Here is a 26,750-nt window from a genome sequence, read left to right as displayed (position 1 = left end):
TCCCAATTGCACAGATTGATGTTCATGTTGTTAATCACTGGATTGCCTGGTCCATACTCGATTATTTACAGACCTCTAGTTGGAATATTGCTGAGTGAGGCGTAAAACTAAACTCACTCACTCACCTCCTTTACAGTAACATAAGAGGAACGGATGCTTCGAGAAAAGTTACGAAATTTTAGGTATACGAGAGGTTTGTGAAACGGGCCCCAGACATGTAAAACATCAAGTATCATTTATTATTTTTGTACTTTGGTTGTTGTTTACTCGCGGCTGTGTTGTCCAGAAAACCTTTCTCATGATTCCTGCAATTTTAGCGACATCTGCTGACTCCGGATCTTCTATGAACTTCGTTGTGTATAGGTTAATCACCCTTACAATGTAGCTCTTTCAATAAACTCTGCAAGGGCTTTGCTGTTGTGAGGTGATTGCGAGGCTTACAAAAATTTAACTCGATTGCAATATATTAGGCATGATGAAGATTATCAAAATAAGTGCAAATTTAATTTTTGCAAACAGAAATAAGTGCCCAAGGTCAGTTAACTGATTATGCTAAAACAACGCTTCCAAGAACAATGACCATAACTTTCCCTGGTGGTTTAACCCTGATATAACAGTTCGGTAAACCCTCTTACACCGTGGTCAACGAAGGTCAGAAATTCATTCAGACCATACCAAACAGAATCCAGATATCCTTGACACCATAGCGAAATCTCGGGTAGTTCAATGTATGTTTTTCACATAATGTGTATCATTATACAATTTTCCTTATTCAACATACTATGAGTGAAAACCCTGTTACCTTGGACCTATTTGAATCCAGGCAACCCGTTACTCAACGCCTATCTGACCTATCTGAAACACCGCCAGTCCACATCGAATATCCGTGTCCGAAAACTCCATTACCACAGAAATATCCGTGTCCGAAAACTCCATTACCACAGAAATATCTGAGTTCGAAAACCCCATCACCCCATAAATATCTGAGTCCGAAAACTCCATTACCACAGAAATATCCGTGTCCGAAAACTCCATTACCACAGAAATATCCGTGTCCGAAAACTCCATTACCACAGAAATATCTGAGTCCGAAAACTCCATTACCACAGAAATATCTGAGTCCGAAAACTCCATTACCACAGAAATATCCGTGTCCGAAAACTCCATTACCACAGAAATATCTGAGTCCGAAAACTCCATTACCACAGAAATATCCGTGTCCGAAAACTCCATTACCACAGAAATATCTGAGTCCGAAAACTCCATTACCACAGAAATATCTGAGTCCGAAAACTCCATTACCACAGAAATATCCGTGCCCGAAAACTCCATTACCACAGAAATATCTGAGTCCGAAAACTCCATTACCACAGAAATATCCGTGTCCGAAAACTCCATTACCACAGAAATATCCGTGTCCGAAAACTCCATTACCACAGAAATATCCGTGTCCGAAAACTCCATTACCACAGAAATATCCGTGTCCGAAAACTCCATTACCACAGAAATATCCGTGTCCGAAAACTCCATTACCACAGAAATATCTGAGTCCGAAAACTCCATTACCACAGAAATATCTGAGTCCGAAAACTCCATTACCACAGAAATATCTGAGTTCGAAAACCCCATCACCCCATAAATATCTCAGTTCGGAAAACCCGTTACCCCAGAAATATCCAAGTAAAAACATTATCCGAAAAATATCTGAGTTCGGCAACCACATTACCCGAGAAATATCTGAGTAAAATAACCCGTTACCCGAAGTGTTTGAGTTCTGCAGCCCTATTACCCCAGAAATATCTGCGTTCGGCAAACCCATTGCCCCAGAAATATCTGAGTAAACAAACCTACTATTACCCCCAGAAATATCTGAGTAAAATAACCTCCAATTCCCCAGAAATATCTGAGTAAAAAAACCTCCCATCACCCCAGAAATATCCGAGTCCGAAAACCCCGTTAGTCCGGAACGACAGGTCGTAACGTTACGAACCCTTTGTGGATCGCGACCTTGAATTCGGAACCCTGCTACTCCGGACATAACTGAGTTCGAAAAGGCAACCACCACTGCAAAATCATACGTGACAATATATTTTCTGTAAAATGCTGAATCCCCATTGTTACAATCAGAATTGCTTACCACTTGAGCTGCCGGAACTTGTCCTCCGAGGAAGATTCGGGCGGCTGTTGGTGGAGTAATTTCTCGTCAATGAAGCCATCTTTCTGTCCGGCAAATATGGCTGCACACACGGTTCGGACATATACCGCGGTCGGGGATGGCTTGGCGGTTGACAGGGATCTACAAATGAAATTCAATTGTTCGTGGATGTGAACACAGATTTTAAGTAAAGAAGGCTTCATTGGCATTTTAGTTTTTTTTTAAACAAATACAAGTAATTCTATTTTCATTTCTTTCTAAAATATTACATATACGAACCTGGAGAGTAGAGGGAGTTCGCAGTTGGATCACTGCCACCTGAAAAAACAACGTCGAAACAGCTTAGCTTCGTCCACACCCTGACTGCACATCCTACCTCCACTCTCTGACTCCACACCCTGATATCACCTTCTGACTCCACACCCTGATATCACCTTCTGACTCCACACCCTGACTGACTCCACAACCTTGCTCCACCCTCTGGCTGACTCCACACCCTGACTGATTCCACCGAGTGACTCTACACCCTGATTTCACTCACACCCTGCCTGGCTCCACACCGTGTCAATCACAACCGTGCATGCTCAACAAACATTAACGATGGACCATTACAAGAGTGAGTGAGTTTAGTTTTACGCCACACTCAGCAATATTCCAGCTAAATGGGGGCGTTCCGTAAATAATCGAGTCTGAACCAGACAATCAAGTGATCAACAACATGAGCATCGATCTGGGAACCGATGACGTGTCAACCAAGTCAGCGAGCCTGACCACCCGATCACGTTAGTCGCCTCTTACGTCAAGCATAGTCGCCATTTGTGGCAAGCATTAGCTGCTTAAGAACTATCCTATCCCGGATCTCCACGGGACCACCTACCAGAGCTGGACAGGGTTGAGTTCAACCTCCTGGCCTGGTCGTCCAGTTGGGTTAGGATGTTGTAGGCATGGGCTGACTGACACGTGATGAAGCCTTCCCCGACCGGACTGCTCCTGATGAAACATACACAGGTTTGCTATTACCTCGAGGTGTTATTATATTACAGTCTACGGTAACAACACCAAACTCCGACCCCTCGACGACATGCTGCTTAAATTTCGACATAAAATATAGAATATAAGCTTTTTTAACTTCGAAATTAATATTAATTTGTAAATAATATTTTCCTTTGAAACAAGGAGTTGGTTTCTCTTGTAACTTTCATACGAGAAAATGCGCTGAAAAAATAGGACATTGCATGAATTGGTTAATCAATGTTAATGTTTCGAGTATCACCGACACTGCTTCCAATAGGGGCGTTGTGTTTCTGTTATTATCGCTTAACTACCGACATCGTTGCAATTGTTCCTGGAGTGGGCTACGTTTGGTTATATTTGAGATACAATTCTTTCAAATTTGCTGTAATTCGTTTCAATTCTTTAGGGGGGGTGTGGGGTGTGGGGTGTGGCTGTTATTGACACTCATGTTTCGGTTTGTAGAATTGGTCTTCAGCAAACCCATGCATGTCGAAACAGACGACTAACTTGATGGGGTGGTCAGACTCACTGACCTGGTTGACACATGTCATCGTAACCCAGTTGCGTAAATCGACGCTCATGCTGTTGATCACAGGAATGTGTAGTCCTGTATATATATTTTTTGACGAACCACCATCATCTAGCTGCAATATTGCGGACTACGTCATTAAACAACAAACACCTGACTTCACCCCACCTCATCCATATTCATTATGTACCTAGATTCACCTCAACTAAGTCTCCATATATCATTGTTGAAACAAACAATATGTGGCTACAGCAACAGGTAATGTAATTTAATTTATTGTGAAAAAAATAATTCGCCCATCAGCTTGCACGTTTTGCCGCCAAAGCACCTGGTGAACAACTGACTTCTTGTGAGCGTCATACACAGCACATAGTGCAAAGAGGCAGTTCAGGGTATTAATACTCTTCGAAGAGATCTGTCAACTTCATGTAAACCTAAAGTGTGCTACTCACTATATATTAGGTCATCGCTTGTTTTCCCAGAATGACCGCATTTTAGGTTTTTGTTTTGGAGGGACAGATTTTACTTTTCGTTAGTAAGACCGCTTCCCAGGTTTTACTTTTCCTAATTTTATATGAACATCAACATTCAAATGATACATGAGTGTTTGAAATCAATTGAAGAATATCGTTCAAGGTTAAACTCAGGACACAAATGTTTTCCGAAGCGGGATTGGAACCATAAATGTCACATCCGTAGGCAGACGATGTACCGCACGGCCACCGGGCCGACAAAGATTTCTGTTAGACAGTGCAAAACCATCGGGGTCGGGAAATCCCTCCCACTCCGGTTTTACTTTGTCTACCAAAACCTCGGAGGCGTGTTTTCTCCTACACTTCAAACATACCCACCTCCCAGTTTCAATCCAGAATACCAAATCTCTTTCTTCTTGCTTGTATTTGCGGATCGTCGTCAAGGGTATTTTTGACAGGATTTCATCCTCTTGAATAATTGTCAGATGACCATCTGCGATGTAAAGACTGACCTCGCCCTTGAATGTGGTGTGCTGGGCACTGATTATATTTGCTGGGAATATATCTGTAAAAAAATTGTGATGATGATGTGAGTGATGAGTCACAAACTACGGATAAAGGTTAGGATAATGCTAATATTGAGGACGACGTCGTTAACAACAAGGAGTCGACGACGAAGGTGATGATGGTTATTGTGTTGTTGTTGGTGGTGGTTGTGAGGATGATGATGATGATGATGATGATGATGATGATGATAAGGCAACCTCTAACAACCCGAACAAGATCTGGATGATAAACTGTATGCAGTCTACTAGGGATGAAAGCAAATATGAAGGTTTGTATTCCTTGGGTCGTTAGTTTTCAGAAACTTACCAATTTTTGTACTGATTGCTTTCTGTAGACACACGAACCATTCTTCAGCACCTGCTTCTGTGAATATATTCACCAATACCATAAATACAAGACCTGCAATGACGCACAACCCTTTAACATAAAGCCAATATTTGTATAAGACACAAATGACCAAACCAAGTACTAAATGAAGTACAACCTCACACCAGACACTTGCTGAGAAAGTTATGAGCACTTTCTGTCAATACATTTTGCCCAAGATTGTTGCTCCTGAAATTAAGCTGTAACTTAGACGAATTGTTGAAACATTTATGCACATATAAAATTCATTACCAGTTTCGTTTCGGAAAATATTGTTTCTAAAGAGGATATATTTCACAGTTCCCGATTGCTGTGTTGTACATAAAATACTTACACTTGCACGAGACACAATAGCCTATTATTGTGAGTGTATATATGTACACTTACCCGACACGTAGTGAGTGGGTTTAGTTTTACGCCGCACCCAGCATTATTCCAGCTATATGGAGGCAGTCTGTAGAGTTTGGAGCCTGGATCAGACAATCCAGCAATCAACAGCATGGGCAGCGATCTACGCACTTGGGATACGATGACGTGTTAACCAAGTCTTTGAGCCTGGCCACACGATCCCGTTAGACGCTTCTTACAAGCTTGGATTGCTGGATATCAATCTCAGGGAGTGTCAGTGTAGTATTGTTGCGTGTATAAATTTATACTTACCAGAGTGATATTGTTGCGTGTATAAATTTATGCTTACGGGAGTCACAGCGCAGTATTGCTTCAGTGACATCTTCAGATCCCCCCAAATAACTGAATGTATTACGGCAAATATGAAGGAGTTGCATCTCAAATGTAAACAAACGCAGCCCACTCGCGAAACAATTGCAGCGATGTCGGTAGTGTAGCGGTAAAAACATTAACACAACGCCCCTATAGGAACCAATGTCGCTGATACTTGAAACACACTTTATATTTAGAAGATGGAAGGAAGATAAAAAATGAAAACGACACAAAAAGCTGTATCAAAACGTTGTGCTCTTGAATTAAAAAAGTTGCTTCCATACATACTTGTTCCAACAGTGCAGTGTTGTTGTGTGTATAGATTTATACTTACCGGAGTCACAGGTGAAGTAGATGTCCGTACACTGTTTGGTCCTGAGGGTGATATGAATGGTTCTAGGTTTCCCCGGCAGCCTCTCCACCATCTCCATGTCGTTGACAAAGTACTCATGACGCGGTTTCCCTTTCTTGGCGTCCTTCTCGTCTAGGTATTTCACAAGGCGAGCTGGAGACACCGTCGTGTTATTGTGGAGTACAAACCATCGCTTCGACCATGTCTGTAAGCACAGAGCAGCTGATTTATATATCTCTTTTAAGAAGTGGGGCGTTAAAAGTGATGATATTTGACCCCGAATCCGCTATTTCAGGCACGTCTTTTAAAAGAAAAAGACCATGAAGTGGGAATTAATACTTAATTCAAAGCCGAATCATATTTACCTCAGCAGAGTGAAATATTTCTTTGTTTATTTTACTTACTTACTTACTTACTTACTCACTCACTCACTCACTCACTCACTCACTCACTCACTCACTCACTCACTCACTCACTCACTCACTCATCTGTTTGTTTATTAAAACGATCAGGGTTTGATATGTATTCTCTTTACTGTGTACTCACTATTCTTAACATATATGAATATAAATACGAAACTCTACCCCGTTCATAATCAGACTACTAATTTCCACATTTTGCTAAACCAATGCCTGCAAGGAGAAAGACTGGCGGTTCACATGTGGTCTTTTATTTTTTGCCTATCGCTTTTCCGGCTCAATATATACTATTTATAGTCAAATTTATATCATTCCATTTTCAGAGATGGAAGTGTTTACTTCAAAACCGAAACCGAAAACATTTCGTGCTCTAAAATTGTGCGCTTACCAATTGGGCTATATACTGACTTATAAAACAATGGTTCATAGTGGCTTAGATAAAACTGGCTATTCATTGGTGATGTCTTTGTGGGAAGGACCTAAGGTCTTGGGTAAATATGGCCAATTGTGTTCAGCCCAATAATATTTGGATTTTGTTTCTCGTCCTGTCATTCCCTTTAAGTCTGAATTGTTAATATCTAGATCCTAAGTCAGTTTGAGTTTCGTAACACCACACCTTGATATGCCTGCTTTGGACTTCTACATAGCCGACTTTCACTATATTAGACGCTTGATTTGTCGACGCCATTGAGGTGCATCTTGCCTTCCAAGATCCAACGTCACTTTGTCACCGTCTGAAAATACAGCACCATCTGAATGAGAAGAATCTTCCATATTTAGTAGTTCAGGGACACGGTTTTTTAAGATCTCTTAGCACTAAGATTCCCGTAAGTTGCTGTCAATATATGGCTCTTACGACTATTTGGGCTGTAAGAGATCTTCGAAAATCGTGGCCTACATTAACAAATAAACAGGATATAACAGTATATGGAGTAATATACCTAAACTGGTTCCATTTCATGTTTTCGATTAATGTTCACGGCTTATAGAGTTAGTCGTTTAAGAGACGGTAACAGCGTCTCTTCATGTACTTTCTTGATCGTTCGTCACAACTCGGCCCTTTCCGTGATCATCGTCCACTTCTCGATGCTTGTTATGTGCGAAAGTACGAGAAACAAATCAGAACGCGCGTAATAATTGCGGTGCTTTAATAAAAATAAACGTTTATGGCAGTATGTCATTGTTTAGAGAGTCGTGAAAAATTTATCCCATTTTTTATTCCTACACCCTGTTCAGAAATATATCTGGAAATATCTGGTGAACAGCTGGTAATAAGTATGTTAGAGTATGTCTTCTACAAACATGTATTTCTCATTTCAATTCTATCAAAGAGATTTCATTCTCTAAAATAAAAAGGCAAAACCTAAAACAGAAATACAGTGTGATATTAATTACTATTTGAATGAAACCTGAATAGAGTTATCGTTCTTGTTTTAAGTAGTTCCGATGTTCATGTGCCAATATGAAATCGTTCTAGAGGGGCAGGAGCCACTATTCCACTTGTCCCGGGATAACACGAGTTGGTCACGAATGCGTCTAGATTGGTAAGGATTGCTGAAGATCAGTCTACCTCAAAGTGTAACATTTAGACTGGAGCGCGTATGGGCAGTGGAACCAATTTCAGTTTAGATATCTACGTTTCACTGTAGTGGGTGAGTGAGTTTACTTTTACACCGCACTCAGCAACATTCCAGCTATATGGCGGCGGTCAGTAAATAATCAGGTCTGGACCAGACAATCCAGTGATCAACAGCATGAACATCGATTTGCACAATTGGGAACCGATGACATGTGTCAACCAAGTCAGCGAGTCTGACCACTCGATCCCGTTAGCCGCCTCTTACGACAAGCATAGTCGCCTTTAATTATGTGTCAAGCATTTGTTGCTGAAGGCTTATTCTACGGGCCACTTTCACTGTAAATAACTGGAACGAAGATGGTAATTATGGCTGGAATCTGTTGTTTGACGCCGCACTCTCACAATTCTGGCCTGGTTATTATACTAAGTTCCGCAATAGCACGGAACCCAGTCAGCAGGAATAGCGTTTGTTGTGAAGTCAATGTTTTGACTTGCCCTGAGTGAGAGATGGAAAATGGTGTATAGTGGTGTAGGAGACAAGTAACTGGTCAGACTCAATGTAATACAATATGTCACAGATAACCACCAAGTGTTCGTCAAAACGGAAGTGGGCATATTGTTTAAGCAGTCGCAACAGTGTGCGAAAGCCATTCCTAATTGTCTCACGCCGTGATAGTATTGCTAAAAGCCATACTCGCTCACTCCTTGTAAAATCAGAGAAGCCTGTAAATTTGTCAGTGGCTCAGCCTACCAAATATAGCTTATTCAGCTTTAGACAACCATAAGAAATGTTTCGGTTTTAGTTAAGTTGGCCTTGCCAATAGGACCACGCGTCCATGTACTTGTGCCTGGCAAGTTGCGACGAAGTAAGGTAACTCTCTCATAGTGAGTTTCACCGTTGGAGTGAAACACAACACCGTCGACCATTGTCACCTGACATGTTTAGGCTTCAATGAAGTGCGGACTTTCTTGTCCAGAACCTGTGAGAGTAATGAGTGAGTTTAGTTTTACGTCGCACTTAGCAATATTCCAGCTATATGGCGACGGTCTGTAAATAATCGAGTCTGGACCAGACAATCCAGTGATCAACAACATGAGCATCGATCTGTGCAATTGGGAACCGATGACATGTGTCAACCAAGTCAGCTAGTCTGACCACCCGATCCCGTTAGTCGCCTCTTACGACAAGCATAGTCACCTTTTATGGCAAGCATGGGTTGCTGAAGGCCTATTCTACCCCGGGACCTTCACGGGTCCCTGTGAGAGTAACTCAACCAACGACCCATGATTTGGTTAATACTATACATATATTTCTAGATTTGATATCAGAACAATTGATTGTGATATTCATCATTACTGGTAACATCAATCATTGTACGTAAGATGTACCTTAGAAATATATTCATTGTTACGCAAGATGTAAGCTTCAATAACCAGATGAATAGTTGATAGGTAGATTTTATGTACGTTTCAACAATCAGATGAATAGCTGATAGAAAAAAATATATATTTATGTACTAAAATTCCATGACATGTAAAAGAAAACTGTACTTTCGATTGTTTCATTCTAAAACATATTTTCATTGACATTAAACGCTACGGTGTGACCATTTAAAAAATTCATTTACAAGGGTCAGTGGCTTATAAAATCGAAATGATACCCCTTTTAATAGCTATCACACGAGTTATTGACGAAATATGAAAGTAAAATAGTTCTTACCACTATTGAGAAACCTGCAATCACAGAGGTTATGCCCACAATCCTCGACACATAATCAGAGTGACGTCGAATATGATCATAGGATAGTGGCACGTCAAAGGGGCATAACTCTGTAGTACGACTGAGGCGCCTTTGACAGTTTTATCAGTGTCCTTATATATATGGAACTCACTGATGGGCGTATCACGATCGGACGGTGTGGTGTATATACACAAGATACGTTGATTGTCGACGAACAAAGGTGACGGTCACTTTGAAAGGAACTAGCAATAATAGATACTTGAATATTGCCGTGTGGGGAGGAAAGAGAAGATGAAGTAGCGTCTTCCTTGTTGCCATGACAACGTACCATTAGGTCCAGGGTGCACACACTCACAGACGTGTGTTCTGCTGCAATATTACAACGAGACAGACAAAACAATCCTGGGTCAACTATAGGAGACACATAAACGGGCCTGGCTCACACAAGTACCTGCAATACAACAACTATGCTCTTTTGTTTGATTTTATGTACTATCTTGTCTGTTTATCTTATATTTAGTGTTTAAGTGTTCCAGTGTGTGACGAACTGTATGTGAAAATATGGCATGCACTTTGTTAATCCTTCTAATGACAAGCTATCTTAAACTCCCGTAAAGTAAAACGAAGGCTTATAAATATACAGTATATTTGAAGAGACAGTCCCATGATTAAGTTATGACACTTAAGACTACCAAAGGGCTCAGTCAAGCATGTCCACTAATCGTGACACATAAAAATACAATAACATCAGCTGCATATTTTTAAAAAAATGTAACAATAAACTATTATTGTTTTCCTGTTTTCTTTTCATTCACTGTCATTTTTTATACATACCATTCAGATGGAATATACGTCCATACAGATGAAACATTTTCAAAGAAATGTCATAAATTCTCACATTTTGCCTTAATTCTCTTCATCATCTGCTTCCTCTTAGGGGTCAGCGTTTGGATTTTATCAATCCAATATCCACTAATGTTTTGAATGGTATATGTAGTTTAAAGGTAGACCTGATTCACAATTGCAGTGATATCGTGAACTTTACGCATGAGTCATGAAGCTCTGTCTCAGGCCAATATTTAACTGTTTACGTTGACTCCATCTTTGGATGGATTCCGTACGTACTTTGGTGTGTTCTCTGTCCAGTTGGATAGTGTTGTAAAACTGCCTTTATCTTTCACTTCCTTGTTTGCGGAAAGTGCAAATGTATGACTGTGTACCGTTGATAATATTCAACACCTTTCTCTTTTGTCAGCCATTTTATGAATATGTAACAGACAAGGTCAAACATCTGGAATACAAATCGGTCATAAACCGTCTCTACATGAATGTGGGTACCGCACATATTGACGACTGTTATGGTTAGTGTAGGGCCAGTTTCACATCTGTACCGAAACATTTCGCATACTCTCAATACCTTCCGGGTCAAAATGGCGCAATGGATTTTTCCTGATGATCCGCGAAGCATGAAACTTTTAATCATCTGGATTCTGGTTATGTCGGTTTTATTGGTAATCACGATTACAACGGCATAAACAGTGTTCTGTCTCTAGATTTAAATGTTTGCGAATCAAAAACTTAAAGTCTGAAGTTTATAATACGATTTCCACGTAACTGGACCGTGTCGTGTTATAAAGAACCTTAGATAAGTAATGCATTGTCACCCAGGGATCACCGGCGTGACTTCCGGGTTTATTTGAACATCAAATAAAAAAATGTTTACGGAACTAGATATCAGAAACATCGATAGTCTAAAAAACACCTGAAAGATCAAATGAAACTTCAGAAAGTACGGTTCTTATTATAAGGTGTGTTGAATCAAGCCGTAAACAACTGATGTACAGACCGTGCCCGAAATATTAGTCACTTGACTTCATTGCCATAGACATTATATAAATTAATGTAGCACAAATAATTTTCTTGTTTTTGATTTTCTTAGCATCCAAGTCAAATTTCGCTCATTTCTGATGAATCAATCTTACGTACACGCACATAATTTCCGTTTAAGTTTCCGTTTCTTATTTATTGAATTACAACAATTTAATCAACATATGAACAATGCCGTGAACTCCTTAAACATGGCGGCCTATGGGATTGTACATTGTGGAACCATGCGTTCGTGATAAATGTGATGGCATCAGTTAATTAGTGGTCGGGGGATTGAAGTGAAATTGTGTGCGCAGAGCAGAGATGTTTTCAAACTGGCCTGTCAAATTTGACAAAGATCCATCCAAAACTCACGCCATGGAAATTGTTTATACGCTACACTGAAATAAGATGACATCAGGTGACGGGTGTCGCAGTGTGCTGACCGGCCTCCAGTCGCAACTGCGTGACTTAGACGACAGGGCTGTCCAATTTGATGAGTGAGTGAGTGAGTGAGTGAGTTTAGTTTCACTCCGCTTTTAACAATATTCCAGCACTATCACGACAGGGGACACTAGAATGGACTTGTACCCATGTTGGGAATCGAACCCAGGTAAGCGGCGTGATTAGTGAAGGCTTGAACCACTAGACTACCCTACCTCCCTATGTGATAGTAAAACTGATAATGAAATAAAAAGTCTGTGTGACTTAATGATGTAACTGCTCAAACCTTTATCAAGAAAGCAAACGGTGTTAGTAGGAACACGGAAACGTCGCCCACAGTAATGATAGTAAACCTGGACATCCTTACATTTGTCCCCAGTCTTCAACACACCAACTTCAAATGCCTCATGAAGTTAGAGGTCACAGCAGTCGTGTTAGTGACAATAACGCGCTTGTTACATGGTTTCTGTGACTGTTTAGAACCCATACCTTATACTTATGTACTGATACTGTGACACTGTGTTGTACTAATTTGTATTTTTAGACTGGTTTTTTTGCTATAACATAAAGACGTCTTCTGTTACTTCCGGGCGGAGCCAAGCCTAGAAGTTACACGGTTCACTTTCGATATCTTATGTGGATAATGTCACGGTGACAGTTGAGCACTCATCCGCGAGTGACATAATCGAAGCAATATTACGTCTCATAACCAGGAACTGCTTTTGTTGTGTTATAAAGATTTGAACTGGAGTGTGATTTGAGGTGCAGGAAGATATTTTGATCCGTACTGATCGTCCAGATGACCAAGAACAAAGTGCAAACTCTGTACTACTACTACTACCCTTATAAAACACCTACCCACCCAGATGTTTCCCCTATATATAAAACTGACTTTACTTATTATGCATCGCTGTTATGAGCTTTAGTTTCTGTCCTAACGAAACCTTGCTAGAACAAGTGCTAAACGGCCACAACGATTCTTGCACAGAAAATCTCCATGTTTTAGAATACACACACACACACACACACACACACACACACATATATATATATATATATATATATATATATAGAGAGAGAGAGAGAGAGAGAGAGAGAGAATATCCTCAGACATGATGGAAATAACTTACCATTAAACGTTTTCAAAGCTGGTGTTAAAGGAATCAGTAACAACTCTAAGGAAGACTGATGACATATGCTCGCACATGTTGATTTCATTGTGCACAGCTCGTCGGTATGCGCTGAATAGACAGATCACGTGCTCAGTGACTAACTAACTCGGTGCAGATAACACTGTACGTCAAATGGCTATTATGGCCCCGGACTTTGATAATTCAAACAGGAATACCTGAAGCACAAACTGCCTTACTGCTTTCATAACGCATCAATACAAAGACGATCTTCGTAGGAGACGCGTTCCTACATACGTCATTCTCTCTGGTCATACAGCATACATCATATAAAGAACGACTGGGCAAGTCTACATTACCCCAGCTCAAAATTGCATTGCTCTGAGCTCTATTTGAATCATATCTATATACACTGACGGGCAAAAGAAACATTACCCTCGCTCAATATGATCTTACTCAAAAACAACAAGAAATCGAACTTTGCAATTTAAAATGTGTGAAACAATTACACAGGCACTTGCTAAGTACAAACCTTCGATTTTTAACAAGGCCGACAACTTATGGAACAGGTTGTGGTTGACATGGGCTCAAACTTGAGAATTCACGATGTCTATTCGGGAAACAAAGCAAATCGTGAACCGAAGTCTCTAATAGCGATTGCTCACACCTCTGGCTAGAGTACACGCAAAAACACGTCTTCTCACTGAAGCTGTTAGGCGTCGGATGACGTCAGATTGTATTCGCCTCCATTCTTCTACATGAGCTTGAGTCATTTGCTGTACTGTAACTGGTGACTTCCGTCTCCGTCGAATAACTCCATCAATGTGGTCCCATACATGCTCGATTTACTTTACGCATGAGTCATGAAGCTCTGTCTCAGGCCAATATTTAACTGTTTACGTTGACTCCATCTTTGGATGGATTCCGTACGTACTTTGGTGTGTTCTCTGTCCAGTTGGATAGTGTTGTAAAACTGCCTTTATCTTTCACTTCCTTGTTTGCGGAAAGTGCAAATGTATGACTGTGTACCGTTGATAATATTCAACACCTTTCTCTTTTGTCAGCCATTTTATGAATATGTAACAGACAAGGTCAAACATCTGGAATACAAATCGGTCATAAACCGTCTCTACATGAATGTGGGTACCGCACATATTGACGACTGTTATGGTTAGTGTAGGGCCAGTTTCACATCTGTACCGAAACATTTCGCATACTCTCAATACCTTCCGGGTCAAAATGGCGCAATGGATTTTTCCTGATGATCCGCGAAGCATGAAACTTTTAATCATCTGGATTCTGGTTATGTCGGTTTTATTGGTAATCACGATTACAACGGCATAAACAGTGTTCTGTCTCTAGATTTAAATGTTTGCGAATCAAAAACTTAAAGTCTGAAGTTTATAATACGATTTCCACGTAACTGGACCGTGTCGTGTTATAAAGAACCTTAGATAAGTAATGCATTGTCACCCAGGGATCACCGGCGTGACTTCCGGGTTTATTTGAACATCAAATAAAAAAATGTTTACGGAACTAGATATCAGAAACATCGATAGTCTAAAAAACACCTGAAAGATCAAATGAAACTTCAGAAAGTACGGTTCTTATTATAAGGTGTGTTGAATCAAGCCGTAAACAACTGATGTACAGACCGTGCCCGAAATATTAGTCACTTGACTTCATTGCCATAGACATTATATAAATTAATGTAGCACAAATAATTTTCTTGTTTTTGATTTTCTTAGCATCCAAGTCAAATTTCGCTCATTTCTGATGAATCAATCTTACGTACACGCACATAATTTCCGTTTAAGTTTCCGTTTCTTATTTATTGAATTACAACAATTTAATCAACATATGAACAATGCCGTGAACTCCTTAAACATGGCGGCCTATGGGATTGTACATTGTGGAACCATGCGTTCGTGATAAATGTGATGGCATCAGTTAATTAGTGGTCGGGGGATTGAAGTGAAATTGTGTGCGCAGAGCAGAGATGTTTTCAAACTGGCCTGTCAAATTTGACAAAGATCCATCCAAAACTCACGCCATGGAAATTGTTTATACGCTACACTGAAATAAGATGACATCAGGTGACGGGTGTCGCAGTGTGCTGACCGGCCTCCATTCGCAACTGCGTGACTTAGACGACAGGGCTGTCCAATTTGATGAGTGAGTGAGTGAGTGAGTGAGTTTAGTTTCACTCCGCTTTTAACAATATTCCAGCACTATCACGACAGGGGACACTAGAATGGACTTGTACCCATGTTGGGAATCGAACCCAGGTAAGCGGCGTGATTAGTGAAGGCTTGAACCACTAGACTACCCTACCTCCCTATGTGATAGTAAAACTGATAATGAAATAAAAAGTCTGTGTGACTTAATGATGTAACTGCTCAAACCTTTATCAAGAAAGCAAACGGTGTTAGTAGGAACACGGAAACGTCGCCCACAGTAATGATAGTAAACCTGGACATCCTTACATTTGTCCCCAGTCTTCAACACACCAACTTCAAATGCCTCATGAAGTTAGAGGTCACAGCAGTCGTGTTAGTGACAATAACGCGCTTGTTACATGGTTTCTGTGACTGTTTAGAACCCATACCTTATACTTATGTACTGATACTGTGACACTGTGTTGTACTAATTTGTATTTTTAGACTGGTTTTTTTGCTATAACATAAAGACGTCTTCTGTTACTTCCGAGCGGAGCCAAGCCTAGAAGTTACACGGTTCACTTTCGATATCTTATGTGGATAATGTCACGGTGACAGTTGAGCACTCATCCGCGAGTGACATAATCGAAGCAATATTACGTCTCATAACCAGGAACTGCTTTTGTTGTGTTATAAAGATTTGAACTGGAGTGTGATTTGAGGTGCAGGAAGATATTTTGATCCGTACTGATCGTCCAGATGACCAAGAACAAAGTGCAAACTCTGTACTACTACTACTACCCTTATAAAACACCTACCCACCCAGATGTTTCCCCTATATATAAAACTGACTTTACTTATTATGCATCGCTGTTATGAGCTTTAGTTTCTGTCCTAACGAAACCTTGCTAGAACAAGTGCTAAACGGCCACAACGATTCTTGCACAGAAAATCTCCATGTTTTAGAATACACACACACACACACACACACACACACACGCACACACACACATATATATATATATATATATATATAGAGAGAGAGAGAGAGAGAGAGAGAGAGAGAATATCCTCAGACATGATGGAAATAACTTACCATTAAACGTTTTCAAAGCTGGTGTTAAAGGAATCAGTAACAACTCTAAGGAAGACTGATGACATATGCTCGCACATGTTGATTTCATTGTGCACAGCTCGTCGGTATGCGCTGAATAGACAGATCACGTGCTCAGTGACTAACTAACTCGGTGCAGATAACACTGTACGTCAAATGGCTATTATGGCCCCGGACTTTGATAATTCAAACAGGAATACCTGAAGCACAAACTGCCTTACTGCTTTCATAACGCATCAATACAAAGACGATCTTCGTAGGAGACGCGTTCCTACATACGTCATTCTCTCTGGTCATACAGCATACATCATATAAAGAACGACTGGGCAAGTCTACATTACCCCAGCTCAAAATTGCATTGCTCTGAGCTCTATTTGAATCATATCTATATACACTGACGGGCAAAAGAAACATTACCCTCGCTCAATATGATCTTACTCAAAAACAACAAGAAATCGAACTTTGCAATTTAAAATGTGTGAAACAATTACACAGGCACTTGCTAAGTACAAACCTTCGATTTTTAACAAGGCCGACAACTTATGGAACAGGTTGTGGTTGACATGGGCTCAAACTTGAGAATTCACGATGTCTATTCGGGAAACAAAGCAAATCGTGAACCGAAGTCTCTAATAGCGATTGCTCACACCTCTGGCTAGAGTACACGCAAAAACACGTCTTCTCACTGAAGCTGTTAGGCGTCGGATGACGTCAGATTGTATTCGCCTCCATTCTTCTACATGAGCTTGAGTCATTTGCTGTACTGTAACTGGTGACTTCCGTCTCCGTCGAATAACTCCATCAATGTGGTCCCATACATGCTCGATTTACTTTACGCATGAGTCATGAAGCTCTGTCTCAGGCCAATATTTAACTGTTTACGTTGACTCCATCTTTGGATGGATTCCGTACGTACTTTGGTGTGTTCTCTGTCCAGTTGGATAGTGTTGTAAAACTGCCTTTATCTTTCACTTCCTTGTTTGCGGAAAGTGCAAATGTATGACTGTGTACCGTTGATAATATTCAACACCTTTCTCTTTTGTCAGCCATTTTATGAATATGTAACAGACAAGGTCAAACATCTGGAATACAAATCGGTCATAAACCGTCTCTACATGAATGTGGGTACCGCACATATTGACGACTGTTATGGTTAGTGTAGGGCCAGTTTCACATCTGTACCGAAACATTTCGCATACTCTCAATACCTTCCGGGTCAAAATGGCGCAATGGATTTTTCCTGATGATCCGCGAAGCATGAAACTTTTAATCATCTGGATTCTGGTTATGTCGGTTTTATTGGTAATCACGATTACAACGGCATAAACAGTGTTCTGTCTCTAGATTTAAATGTTTGCGAATCAAAAACTTAAAGTCTGAAGTTTATAATACGATTTCCACGTAACTGGACCGTGTCGTGTTATAAAGAACCTTAGATAAGTAATGCATTGTCACCCAGGGATCACCGGCGTGACTTCCGGGTTTATTTGAACATCAAATAAAAAAATGTTTACGGAACTAGATATCAGAAACATCGATAGTCTAAAAAACACCTGAAAGATCAAATGAAACTTCAGAAAGTACGGTTCTTATTATAAGGTGTGTTGAATCAAGCCGTAAACAACTGATGTACAGACCGTGCCCGAAATATTAGTCACTTGACTTCATTGCCATAGACATTATATAAATTAATGTAGCACAAATAATTTTCTTGTTTTTGATTTTCTTAGCATCCAAGTCAAATTTCGCTCATTTCTGATGAATCAATCTTACGTACACGCACATAATTTCCGTTTAAGTTTCCGTTTCTTATTTATTGAATTACAACAATTTAATCAACATATGAACAATGCCGTGAACTCCTTAAACATGGCGGCCTATGGGATTGTACATTGTGGAACCATGCGTTCGTGATAAATGTGATGGCATCAGTTAATTAGTGGTCGGGGGATTGAAGTGAAATTGTGTGCGCAGAGCAGAGATGTTTTCAAACTGGCCTGTCAAATTTGACAAAGATCCATCCAAAACTCACGCCATGGAAATTGTTTATACGCTACACTGAAATAAGATGACATCAGGTGACGGGTGTCGCAGTGTGCTGACCGGCCTCCATTCGCAACTGCGTGACTTAGACGACAGGGCTGTCCAATTTGATGAGTGAGTGAGTGAGTGAGTGAGTTTAGTTTCACTCCGCTTTTAACAATATTCCAGCACTATCACGACAGGGGACACTAGAATGGACTTGTACCCATGTTGGGAATCGAACCCAGGTAAGCGGCGTGATTAGTGAAGGCTTGAACCACTAGACTACCCTACCTCCCTATGTGATAGTAAAACTGATAATGAAATAAAAAGTCTGTGTGACTTAATGATGTAACTGCTCAAACCTTTATCAAGAAAGCAAACGGTGTTAGTAGGAACACGGAAACGTCGCCCACAGTAATGATAGTAAACCTGGACATCCTTACATTTGTCCCCAGTCTTCAACACACCAACTTCAAATGCCTCATGAAGTTAGAGGTCACAGCAGTCGTGTTAGTGACAATAACGCGCTTGTTACATGGTTTCTGTGACTGTTTAGAACCCATACCTTATACTTATGTACTGATACTGTGACACTGTGTTGTACTAATTTGTATTTTTAGACTGGTTTTTTTGCTATAACATAAAGACGTCTTCTGTTACTTCCGAGCGGAGCCAAGCCTAGAAGTTACACGGTTCACTTTCGATATCTTATGTGGATAATGTCACGGTGACAGTTGAGCACTCATCCGCGAGTGACATAATCGAAGCAATATTACGTCTCATAACCAGGAACTGCTTTTGTTGTGTTATAAAGATTTGAACTGGAGTGTGATTTGAGGTGCAGGAAGATATTTTGATCCGTACTGATCGTCCAGATGACCAAGAACAAAGTGCAAACTCTGTACTACTACTACTACCCTTATAAAACACCTACCCACCCAGATGTTTCCCCTATATATAAAACTGACTTTACTTATTATGCATCGCTGTTATGAGCTTTAGTTTCTGTCCTAACGAAACCTTGCTAGAACAAGTGCTAAACGGCCACAACGATTCTTGCACAGAAAATCTCCATGTTTTAGAATACACACACACACACACACACACACACACACACACACACACACACACACACACACACACATATATATATATATATATATATATATATATATATATATAGAGAGAGAGAGAGAGAATATCCTCAGACATGATGGAAATAACTTACCATTAAACGTTTTCAAAGCTGGTGTTAAAGGAATCAGTAACAACTCTAAGGAAGACTGATGACATATGCTCGCACATGTTGATTTCATTGTGCACAGCTCGTCGGTATGCGCTGAATAGACAGATCACGTGCTCAGTGACTAACTAACTCGGTGCAGATAACACTGTACGTCAAATGGCTATTATGGCCCCGGACTTTGATAATTCAAACAGGAATACCTGAAGCACAAACTGCCTTACTGCTTTCATAACGCATCAATACAAAGACGATCTTCGTAGGAGACGCGTTCCTACATACGTCATTCTCTCTGGTCATACAGCATACATCATATAAAGAACGACTGGGCAAGTCTACATTACCCCAGCTCAAAATTGCATTGCTCTGAGCTCTATTTGAATCATATCTATATACACTGACGGGCAAAAGAAACATTACCCTCGCTCAATATGATCTTACTCAAAAACAACAAGAAATCGAACTTTGCAATTTAAAATGTGTGAAACAATTACACAGGCACTTGCTAAGTACAAACCTTCGATTTTTAACAAGGCCGACAACTTATGGAACAGGTTGTGGTTGACATGGGCTCAAACTTGAGAATTCACGATGTCTATTCGGGAAACAAAGCAAATCGTGAACCGAAGTCTCTAATAGCGATTGCTCACACCTCTGGCTAGAGTACACGCAAAAACACGTCTTCTCACTGAAGCTGTTAGGCGTCGGATGACGTCAGATTGTATTCGCCTCCATTCTTCTACATGAGCTTGAGTCATTTGCTGTACTGTAACTGGTGACTTCCGTCTCCGTCGAATAACTCCATCAATGTGGTCCCATACATGCTCGATTTGCGACAGGAGAGCGCACAGTCCATAGCAGGACGTTGGCGTTGTTGGCGTTGGAGAATTTCTGAACAAGCCGAGCGACGATGTCTGATACCATAGTCCCTCATTCTCCTTGACTGTCCTTCGACTCACTGGGTGACCGACTACTGTTGGCGCTGACGACGTCTCCGTCAGAAAGCGATTTCTAAGGTGTAACGTCCTCGTGCTGCTCTGTTGCCCTGAGCAGCTTGTTACTTCTGCTGAAATACGATCTGCTCTGAGCTGCGTTATGGTTTTAGACCATGGAAGCATGGTGCATTTTACCATTACTTGCAAGGCACGAGCATTTTGCTGAGTTGTCAAGTTGTCAAGTGTAGCGTTTGAGTGCTGATGTTGGTTACTTTTATGAAATTTCATTTCTTTCGAAACTTGCGTTTTTTCTGCTGTCGGTATATATTTAAAACATTATTTATTTGTTTCTGGGAATCGATTTTGTCCGTGTTTGTTACATTTACAATCGTATCTGTCCATTGTTGGATATATATATGTGTATATAGTTTTCATCAACAATGGTCGGAGAGAAAAACAATAGCACGTCCTTGTACATTTGATGTGATGACAGACACAGCCAAGCGGGATGACCAATAAAGGCTATAAATGTCATTCATATATATATGTATGCTCATATCTATACTGAATCAGTGTGGAGTCCGGTATTCCGACTGTCTGTGTAGGGACAACCGCCAGCAGGATTATGCCGCTCTCAGGAAAGGCCCTGGGGTTGAGCTAGAAGTCCGCTCACCTCATTCATGTATACGTGTTTGTCACATCTTGTGAAACCAGCTAAAATGTTTGAACTAAGCTATGCCTTCGTCTTCATCAACATGTCAATTTGTCTTCGTCAACGTAATGTTCATCTTAATCATGAGCTAATTCACCACAAGCCGATGACCACAGGCCCTCCTTGACAATACAAATAAAGCGCGCACCAGGTGCAATGTAAGCGCGCAAGTTAGTTACAATACATATTCACGGAAGATGCACACACCGAGACGCAATAGGTTGTAATAGGATAGATATCCCTTTCGTGTTTTCAATGGGAAATTGACCCCATAGGTAAAAAGAAATCTAGCGAATCAGACCCAAGGGATATCATCTGGACAGGAGGTTCATGGAATATTTTCTCTAATGAATATTTATTCCCCCATGAAACATTCAAACGACTGGGGTCTAGAGTTGAATCATCTTCTAGTTTCGAATTCACATAATGAGTGACTAAAAGATAGGGCATATTCTTATGTAATAGCATTATTCATTGTGTAACACTTATCCTAGTTACGTTGTGTATGTCGATAGTCAGTGAGAGGGCATGATATTCTATATTTAGGCTGTTGCTATATTTGGATATAGTTCTGGAAGGTACTACATGGCCCTACATTCCTATGGGGCTTTCCACTATACCCTGACTGTGGAAGTTGGAGAATCTTCTTGAGTATCTTTCTTGGGTATATATGGGGACTCATAACTCACTTGAAACATTGCATCTTAAGTTACAAGAAGACCAGCATTGTTTAGAGACCATTTTCTTCCTTTCCTGGAAAATCTGTTTTGGAAACTTGGCCATGTTGCACATGGTTCGCTGTAAAATCTGACTGACTGACTGACTGGAAGGAATGAAGGAATGAGCACAGTGGAAGCTGTCTAAACCGGACTAAAAAATAATCCGGATTAGACGGCATGCCGGATAGTTGAGTTTGGAAAAGACAATCCAGTGATAAAAAGCATAAGCATAGATATACGCACCTGGGATAGGGTTACATGTCTACCAAGTCAGCGGGCGTGGCCACTCGATTATTTCTGTATTTTTCTACCTTGGAATTTGTACTACTACTTTTGGTTGTACAGCTACTGACGTACTTCTGTACTGATTTGTAATAATTTGTAAACTTAGTCAATTTTAGAACACAGCTGTTTTTGACATGGTGTTGTTCGTTGGCGTCACGCCTGTGTCTTTTACGGACCAGCTTCTGAATACTAGTATTTAATTTCAAACACTGGATATTTCAGTCAAAGAAAATCTCGTTGAATGAGTGTTGTGCACTCCGTTAATCGACACAAACGGAGAGTTGAGTTTAAATTGATCAGCTCGAATATATGTTTTATGACGTTCACCCTAAAACGTTTCACCGTAAAACTCTTCTAGGTGTTAGGAAATGTTTCTTACCGAGTGAATACTGACATATGGCGGGACTGTTTCTTGTCTCTTCACAGAATGTATAAATGTATAACGTAACTGGTTGTGTTGACCGAGTTGAGCATGTCTTTGCTCGACATTCGACACACACGATACCCAGCTAATAGCCTCAATAATTTGAAGAGTGCAAGTTGAAGATAACTTGCTATCTGTTGTCTTTCGTTTTAACTAAGCAGCGGTGTTTTCTCAAGTTACTGGACCTTAAGCTTGTAACAGTAGAATACGGAAGCTTCCGTGGTTGAGTCGAACATGTCCTTGGTCGACTTACGATACACAGGATACCCAGTTAAAGGCCTAAAGCATTGGAACAGTGTAATTTGAGGATCAATTGCCATCTGTTGTGTTTAAACTTTTTTCCCATGTAGCGGTGTTGTCACAAGTTACGGGACCTTACAGACTGTAACAGTAGAATGGGGAGCTTATCGCAAGTTACGCATGGAATTTTCAAAACTCATAACCACATCCCGATAAGTGTTTACGTGCAAACACGCTCAGTTGTCTTGTATTACACATTAAGTAGACAATATGTTTTATAGAGGTCATGCCATATTCGTTGAAGGCACCAAGGCTGTAGTTTTAATGGGAAAATGTCACAGAGGAATAAATTTACATAGTCACATGCACCCGAGAACAGTTTGGTTAAAATGTTCTTCAGGAAGCATTTTTGTCGATGCTCGTGGCGTTAGTCATTGGATTGTCTGGTCCAGACTACTTTACTTACAGACCGTCTTCTCATAGTTGAAATATTACTTGTCATCGTACCTCACAATACTACTTTTGTTGCAGTAAACGAATAATAGACATCACTGGTTTATATTAGTTCGTTATAAAAAGAAAAATTCGTTACTTCTATTTCTGCAAAAAAATGAGGTAAATAAGTTGGTCATATCAGTCGTTTCGTTAAAAAGACGTTCGTTTTAAAAGAAGTTTACTTAATATCACCTACAACAAGTAACTTAAACACATTATATAAATTAGGTCAGGGAATTAGTTTTCAGGGACCTCAGCTACGTATATTCTCACTCGAACTTTAAACCTGATCTCTATGCTAAGATAGGCTAGTGAAGGAGCGGTGTTATACGCACTGCTGGCGATATCAGCAGCCGGTCGACAAAAAAGATGTGCTTCATACCTTTTAACATCGAAATCTTGTTTACTTACTGCTGAAAGGTGCAATTTGGAGTCTTACAGATCTGATCTAAATTATATTACATGACTCATTTGTATCTGATAATACAATTTAAATTTCTTACACTAAACATATATTTTAGAGTTGGAGGGGCCATAGGGGGATTCTGAGGGTTCATATAATGCTACTTCTGTAGATTTGACCGCCTCCATGGTCTAGTTGACAGAGTATCCGGCCGTTGAGCTCTCATCACTGCATATTAAATTTTGCATTTAGTCATCTTGGCTGAGTTATGTCAGCTACATTAAAAAAATAAACCAGCATTCACTGAAGCCTTTACCAGTTGTTTATAACACACACGGCTTGGGTGAGTTTAGTTTAGTTTTATGCTGCACTCAGATATATCCCAGCTATATGGCGAAGGTCTGTAAATAATCGAGTCTGGATCAGACAATCCAGTGGTCAACAGTATGAACATCGACCTGCGCAGCCGGGAACCGATGACATCTATCAGCCAAGTCAGCGAGGGTGAGCACGCGATCCCGTTAATCGCCTTTAACGACAAGCATACATAGTCACAATTATGGCAAGCATGGGTTGCTGAAGACCCATTCTACCCCGGATCTTCACGGTCCATCCGGTATTTGGGCCGGTATTTAGTACCATCAAAATCAAAGCTGGGAACACAATAGAGTTTTTCTTCACACAGTGTACCCATTTTGGAAATCAAACCCAGGACGGACGTGTTGAATTACGTTATTACCCGTTGGCTTCCTCTCCATCCCTACATGATGATCATGCCACGTATATTATCCACTCAGTCCCCGCATAATCAAGTCCTTAGACGAGTGAGTGGGTTTAGTTTTACGCCGCACTGAAATATCCCAGCTGTATGGCGACGGTCTGTAAATAATCGAGTTTGGGCCAGACAATCCAGTGGTCATCAGCATGAGCATCAATCTGAGCAACTGGGAACCGATGACATGTGTCAACTAAGACAGCCAGCCTGACCACCCGATCCCGTTCCTCGCCTCTTAAACAAACATAGTCGCCTTCTTCACAAGCATGGGTTGCTGAAGACCTGTTCTACCCCGGACGGGTCATTACGGGTCAGTCGTTAGAACACAGGATAACATTTAGCACATTTTCACACGTAATGCTATGAACATTAGCAGGTGCTTTCCTTTATATCAAGACAACGAAAACAGTACAAACAGTCTTACCGTTCCTATTATTTCATTGCCGCTTTTCTGTTTACCTCCGGCATGATTAAAAACGAAGCATTATCGACCCTCGATAACAAGCGTCTGATCTTAACAATGCAACAAGGATTGGAAGCTCCTGATCTTGGCTGTTAAACACTGAGAGGAAAATAGTGAACCTGGATACTGAACGCTGTATATTGATCTTGGCTATTTATCGCTGAGAACAAACTACTGATCTTGGCTACTGAACACTGCGAACAAATTACTGATCTTGACTGTTGAACACTGACATCTAAACACGTATATTGGCTATTGAACCGCGAGACCACGATACTGATCTTGTCGATTGGACATGGAAATGATCGCAAGCTACCGATCTCACGACTATGGGAAACTTTGCTACTGAACATGGACAAAATGCTATTCATAATCTTTCTTTACAATATTCTTTGCTCTATTTCAGGGCCGGATACATTCACCTAACGTACCTTGTTACAGTTATATTAATTCTCCTAACATACCCTGTTACAGTCTTGATACATTCTCCAAACGTACCTTGTTACAGTCTTGACACATTCTCCCAACGGTCCCTGTTTCAATCTGGATACATTCTCCTAACGTGCCCTGTTACAGTCTTCATACATTCTCCTAACGTGCCCTGTTACAGTCTTGATACATTCTCCTAACGTGCCCCGTTACAGTCTTGACAAACTCTCCTAGCATACCCTGTTACAGTCTTGATACATTCTCCCAACGGTCCCTGTTCCAATCTGGATACATTCTCCTAACGTGTCCTGTTACAGTCTTCATACATTCTCCTAACGTGCCCTGTTACAGTCTTCATACATTCTCCTAACGTGCCCTGTTACAGTCTTCATACATTCTCCTAACGTGCCCCGTTACAGTCTTGACAAACTCTCCTAACATACCCTGTTACACTCTTGATACATTCTCCAAACGTACCTTGTTACAGTCTTGATACATTCTCTCAAAGGTCCCTGTTCCAATCTGGATACATTCTCCTAACGTGTCCTGTTACAGTCTTCATACATTCTCCTAACGTGTCCTGTTACAGTCTTGACAAACTCTCCTAACATACCCTGTTACAGTCTTGATACATTCTCCTAACGAAGCCAGTTTCGGTCATGTTACATTCTCCTAACGTACCATGTTACATTCTTGATATGTGCTCCTGTTTCAGTAATAATTTCCTCCCCCTTATCATGTTTCCAGCATGTAATTATCCCCTCATCCCAAGGTTTGCCTCTGAAATACCTATAGTATTCTATTCTGCATACCACAACGACTCGACTGTTCATCTGACGCATAGCTAACCCTCCCCTGCTAGGTGGGTCTAATAACACATAAAATACAGGTAACTTGGTAAGGTATGTCTTGTGTAACCCGTGCTATTACAAGCAATGAAGGAATGAATGAATGAATGACTGAAAGAACAAATA

The 26,750-nt window shown here is 40.6% G+C and overlaps 1 protein-coding gene across 5 annotated transcripts in view; it reads right to left on the bottom strand.

The window, feature by feature from the left end:
• LOC137257791 (docking protein 4-like) overlaps window positions 1-26,750 on the bottom strand; it is a 37,192-nt gene that overhangs the window by 8,864 nt on the left and 1,578 nt on the right. For all 5 annotated transcript variants that reach the window (XM_067795228.1, XM_067795231.1, XM_067795229.1 and 2 more), the window contains exons 2-8: window positions 7,212-7,329; window positions 6,159-6,381; window positions 5,045-5,101; window positions 4,550-4,736; window positions 3,033-3,145; window positions 2,435-2,473; window positions 2,138-2,296 (exon numbers count right to left, since the gene is read on the bottom strand). In XM_067795228.1, coding sequence (XP_067651329.1) covers window positions 2,138-2,296; window positions 2,435-2,473; window positions 3,033-3,145; window positions 4,550-4,736; window positions 5,045-5,101; window positions 6,159-6,381; window positions 7,212-7,283 — 850 coding nt within the window. In that variant the 5' untranslated portion in view covers window positions 7,284-7,329. The remainder of the gene's footprint in view (window positions 1-2,137; window positions 2,297-2,434; window positions 2,474-3,032; window positions 3,146-4,549; window positions 4,737-5,044; window positions 5,102-6,158; window positions 6,382-7,211; window positions 7,330-26,750) is intronic.

The sequence above is a fragment of the Haliotis asinina genome, chromosome 12 (assembly GCF_037392515.1).
Source record: "Haliotis asinina isolate JCU_RB_2024 chromosome 12, JCU_Hal_asi_v2, whole genome shotgun sequence".
Classification (NCBI taxonomy): domain Eukaryota; kingdom Metazoa; phylum Mollusca; class Gastropoda; order Lepetellida; family Haliotidae; genus Haliotis; species Haliotis asinina.
This window is presented reverse-complemented; position numbering and strand designations above follow the sequence as displayed.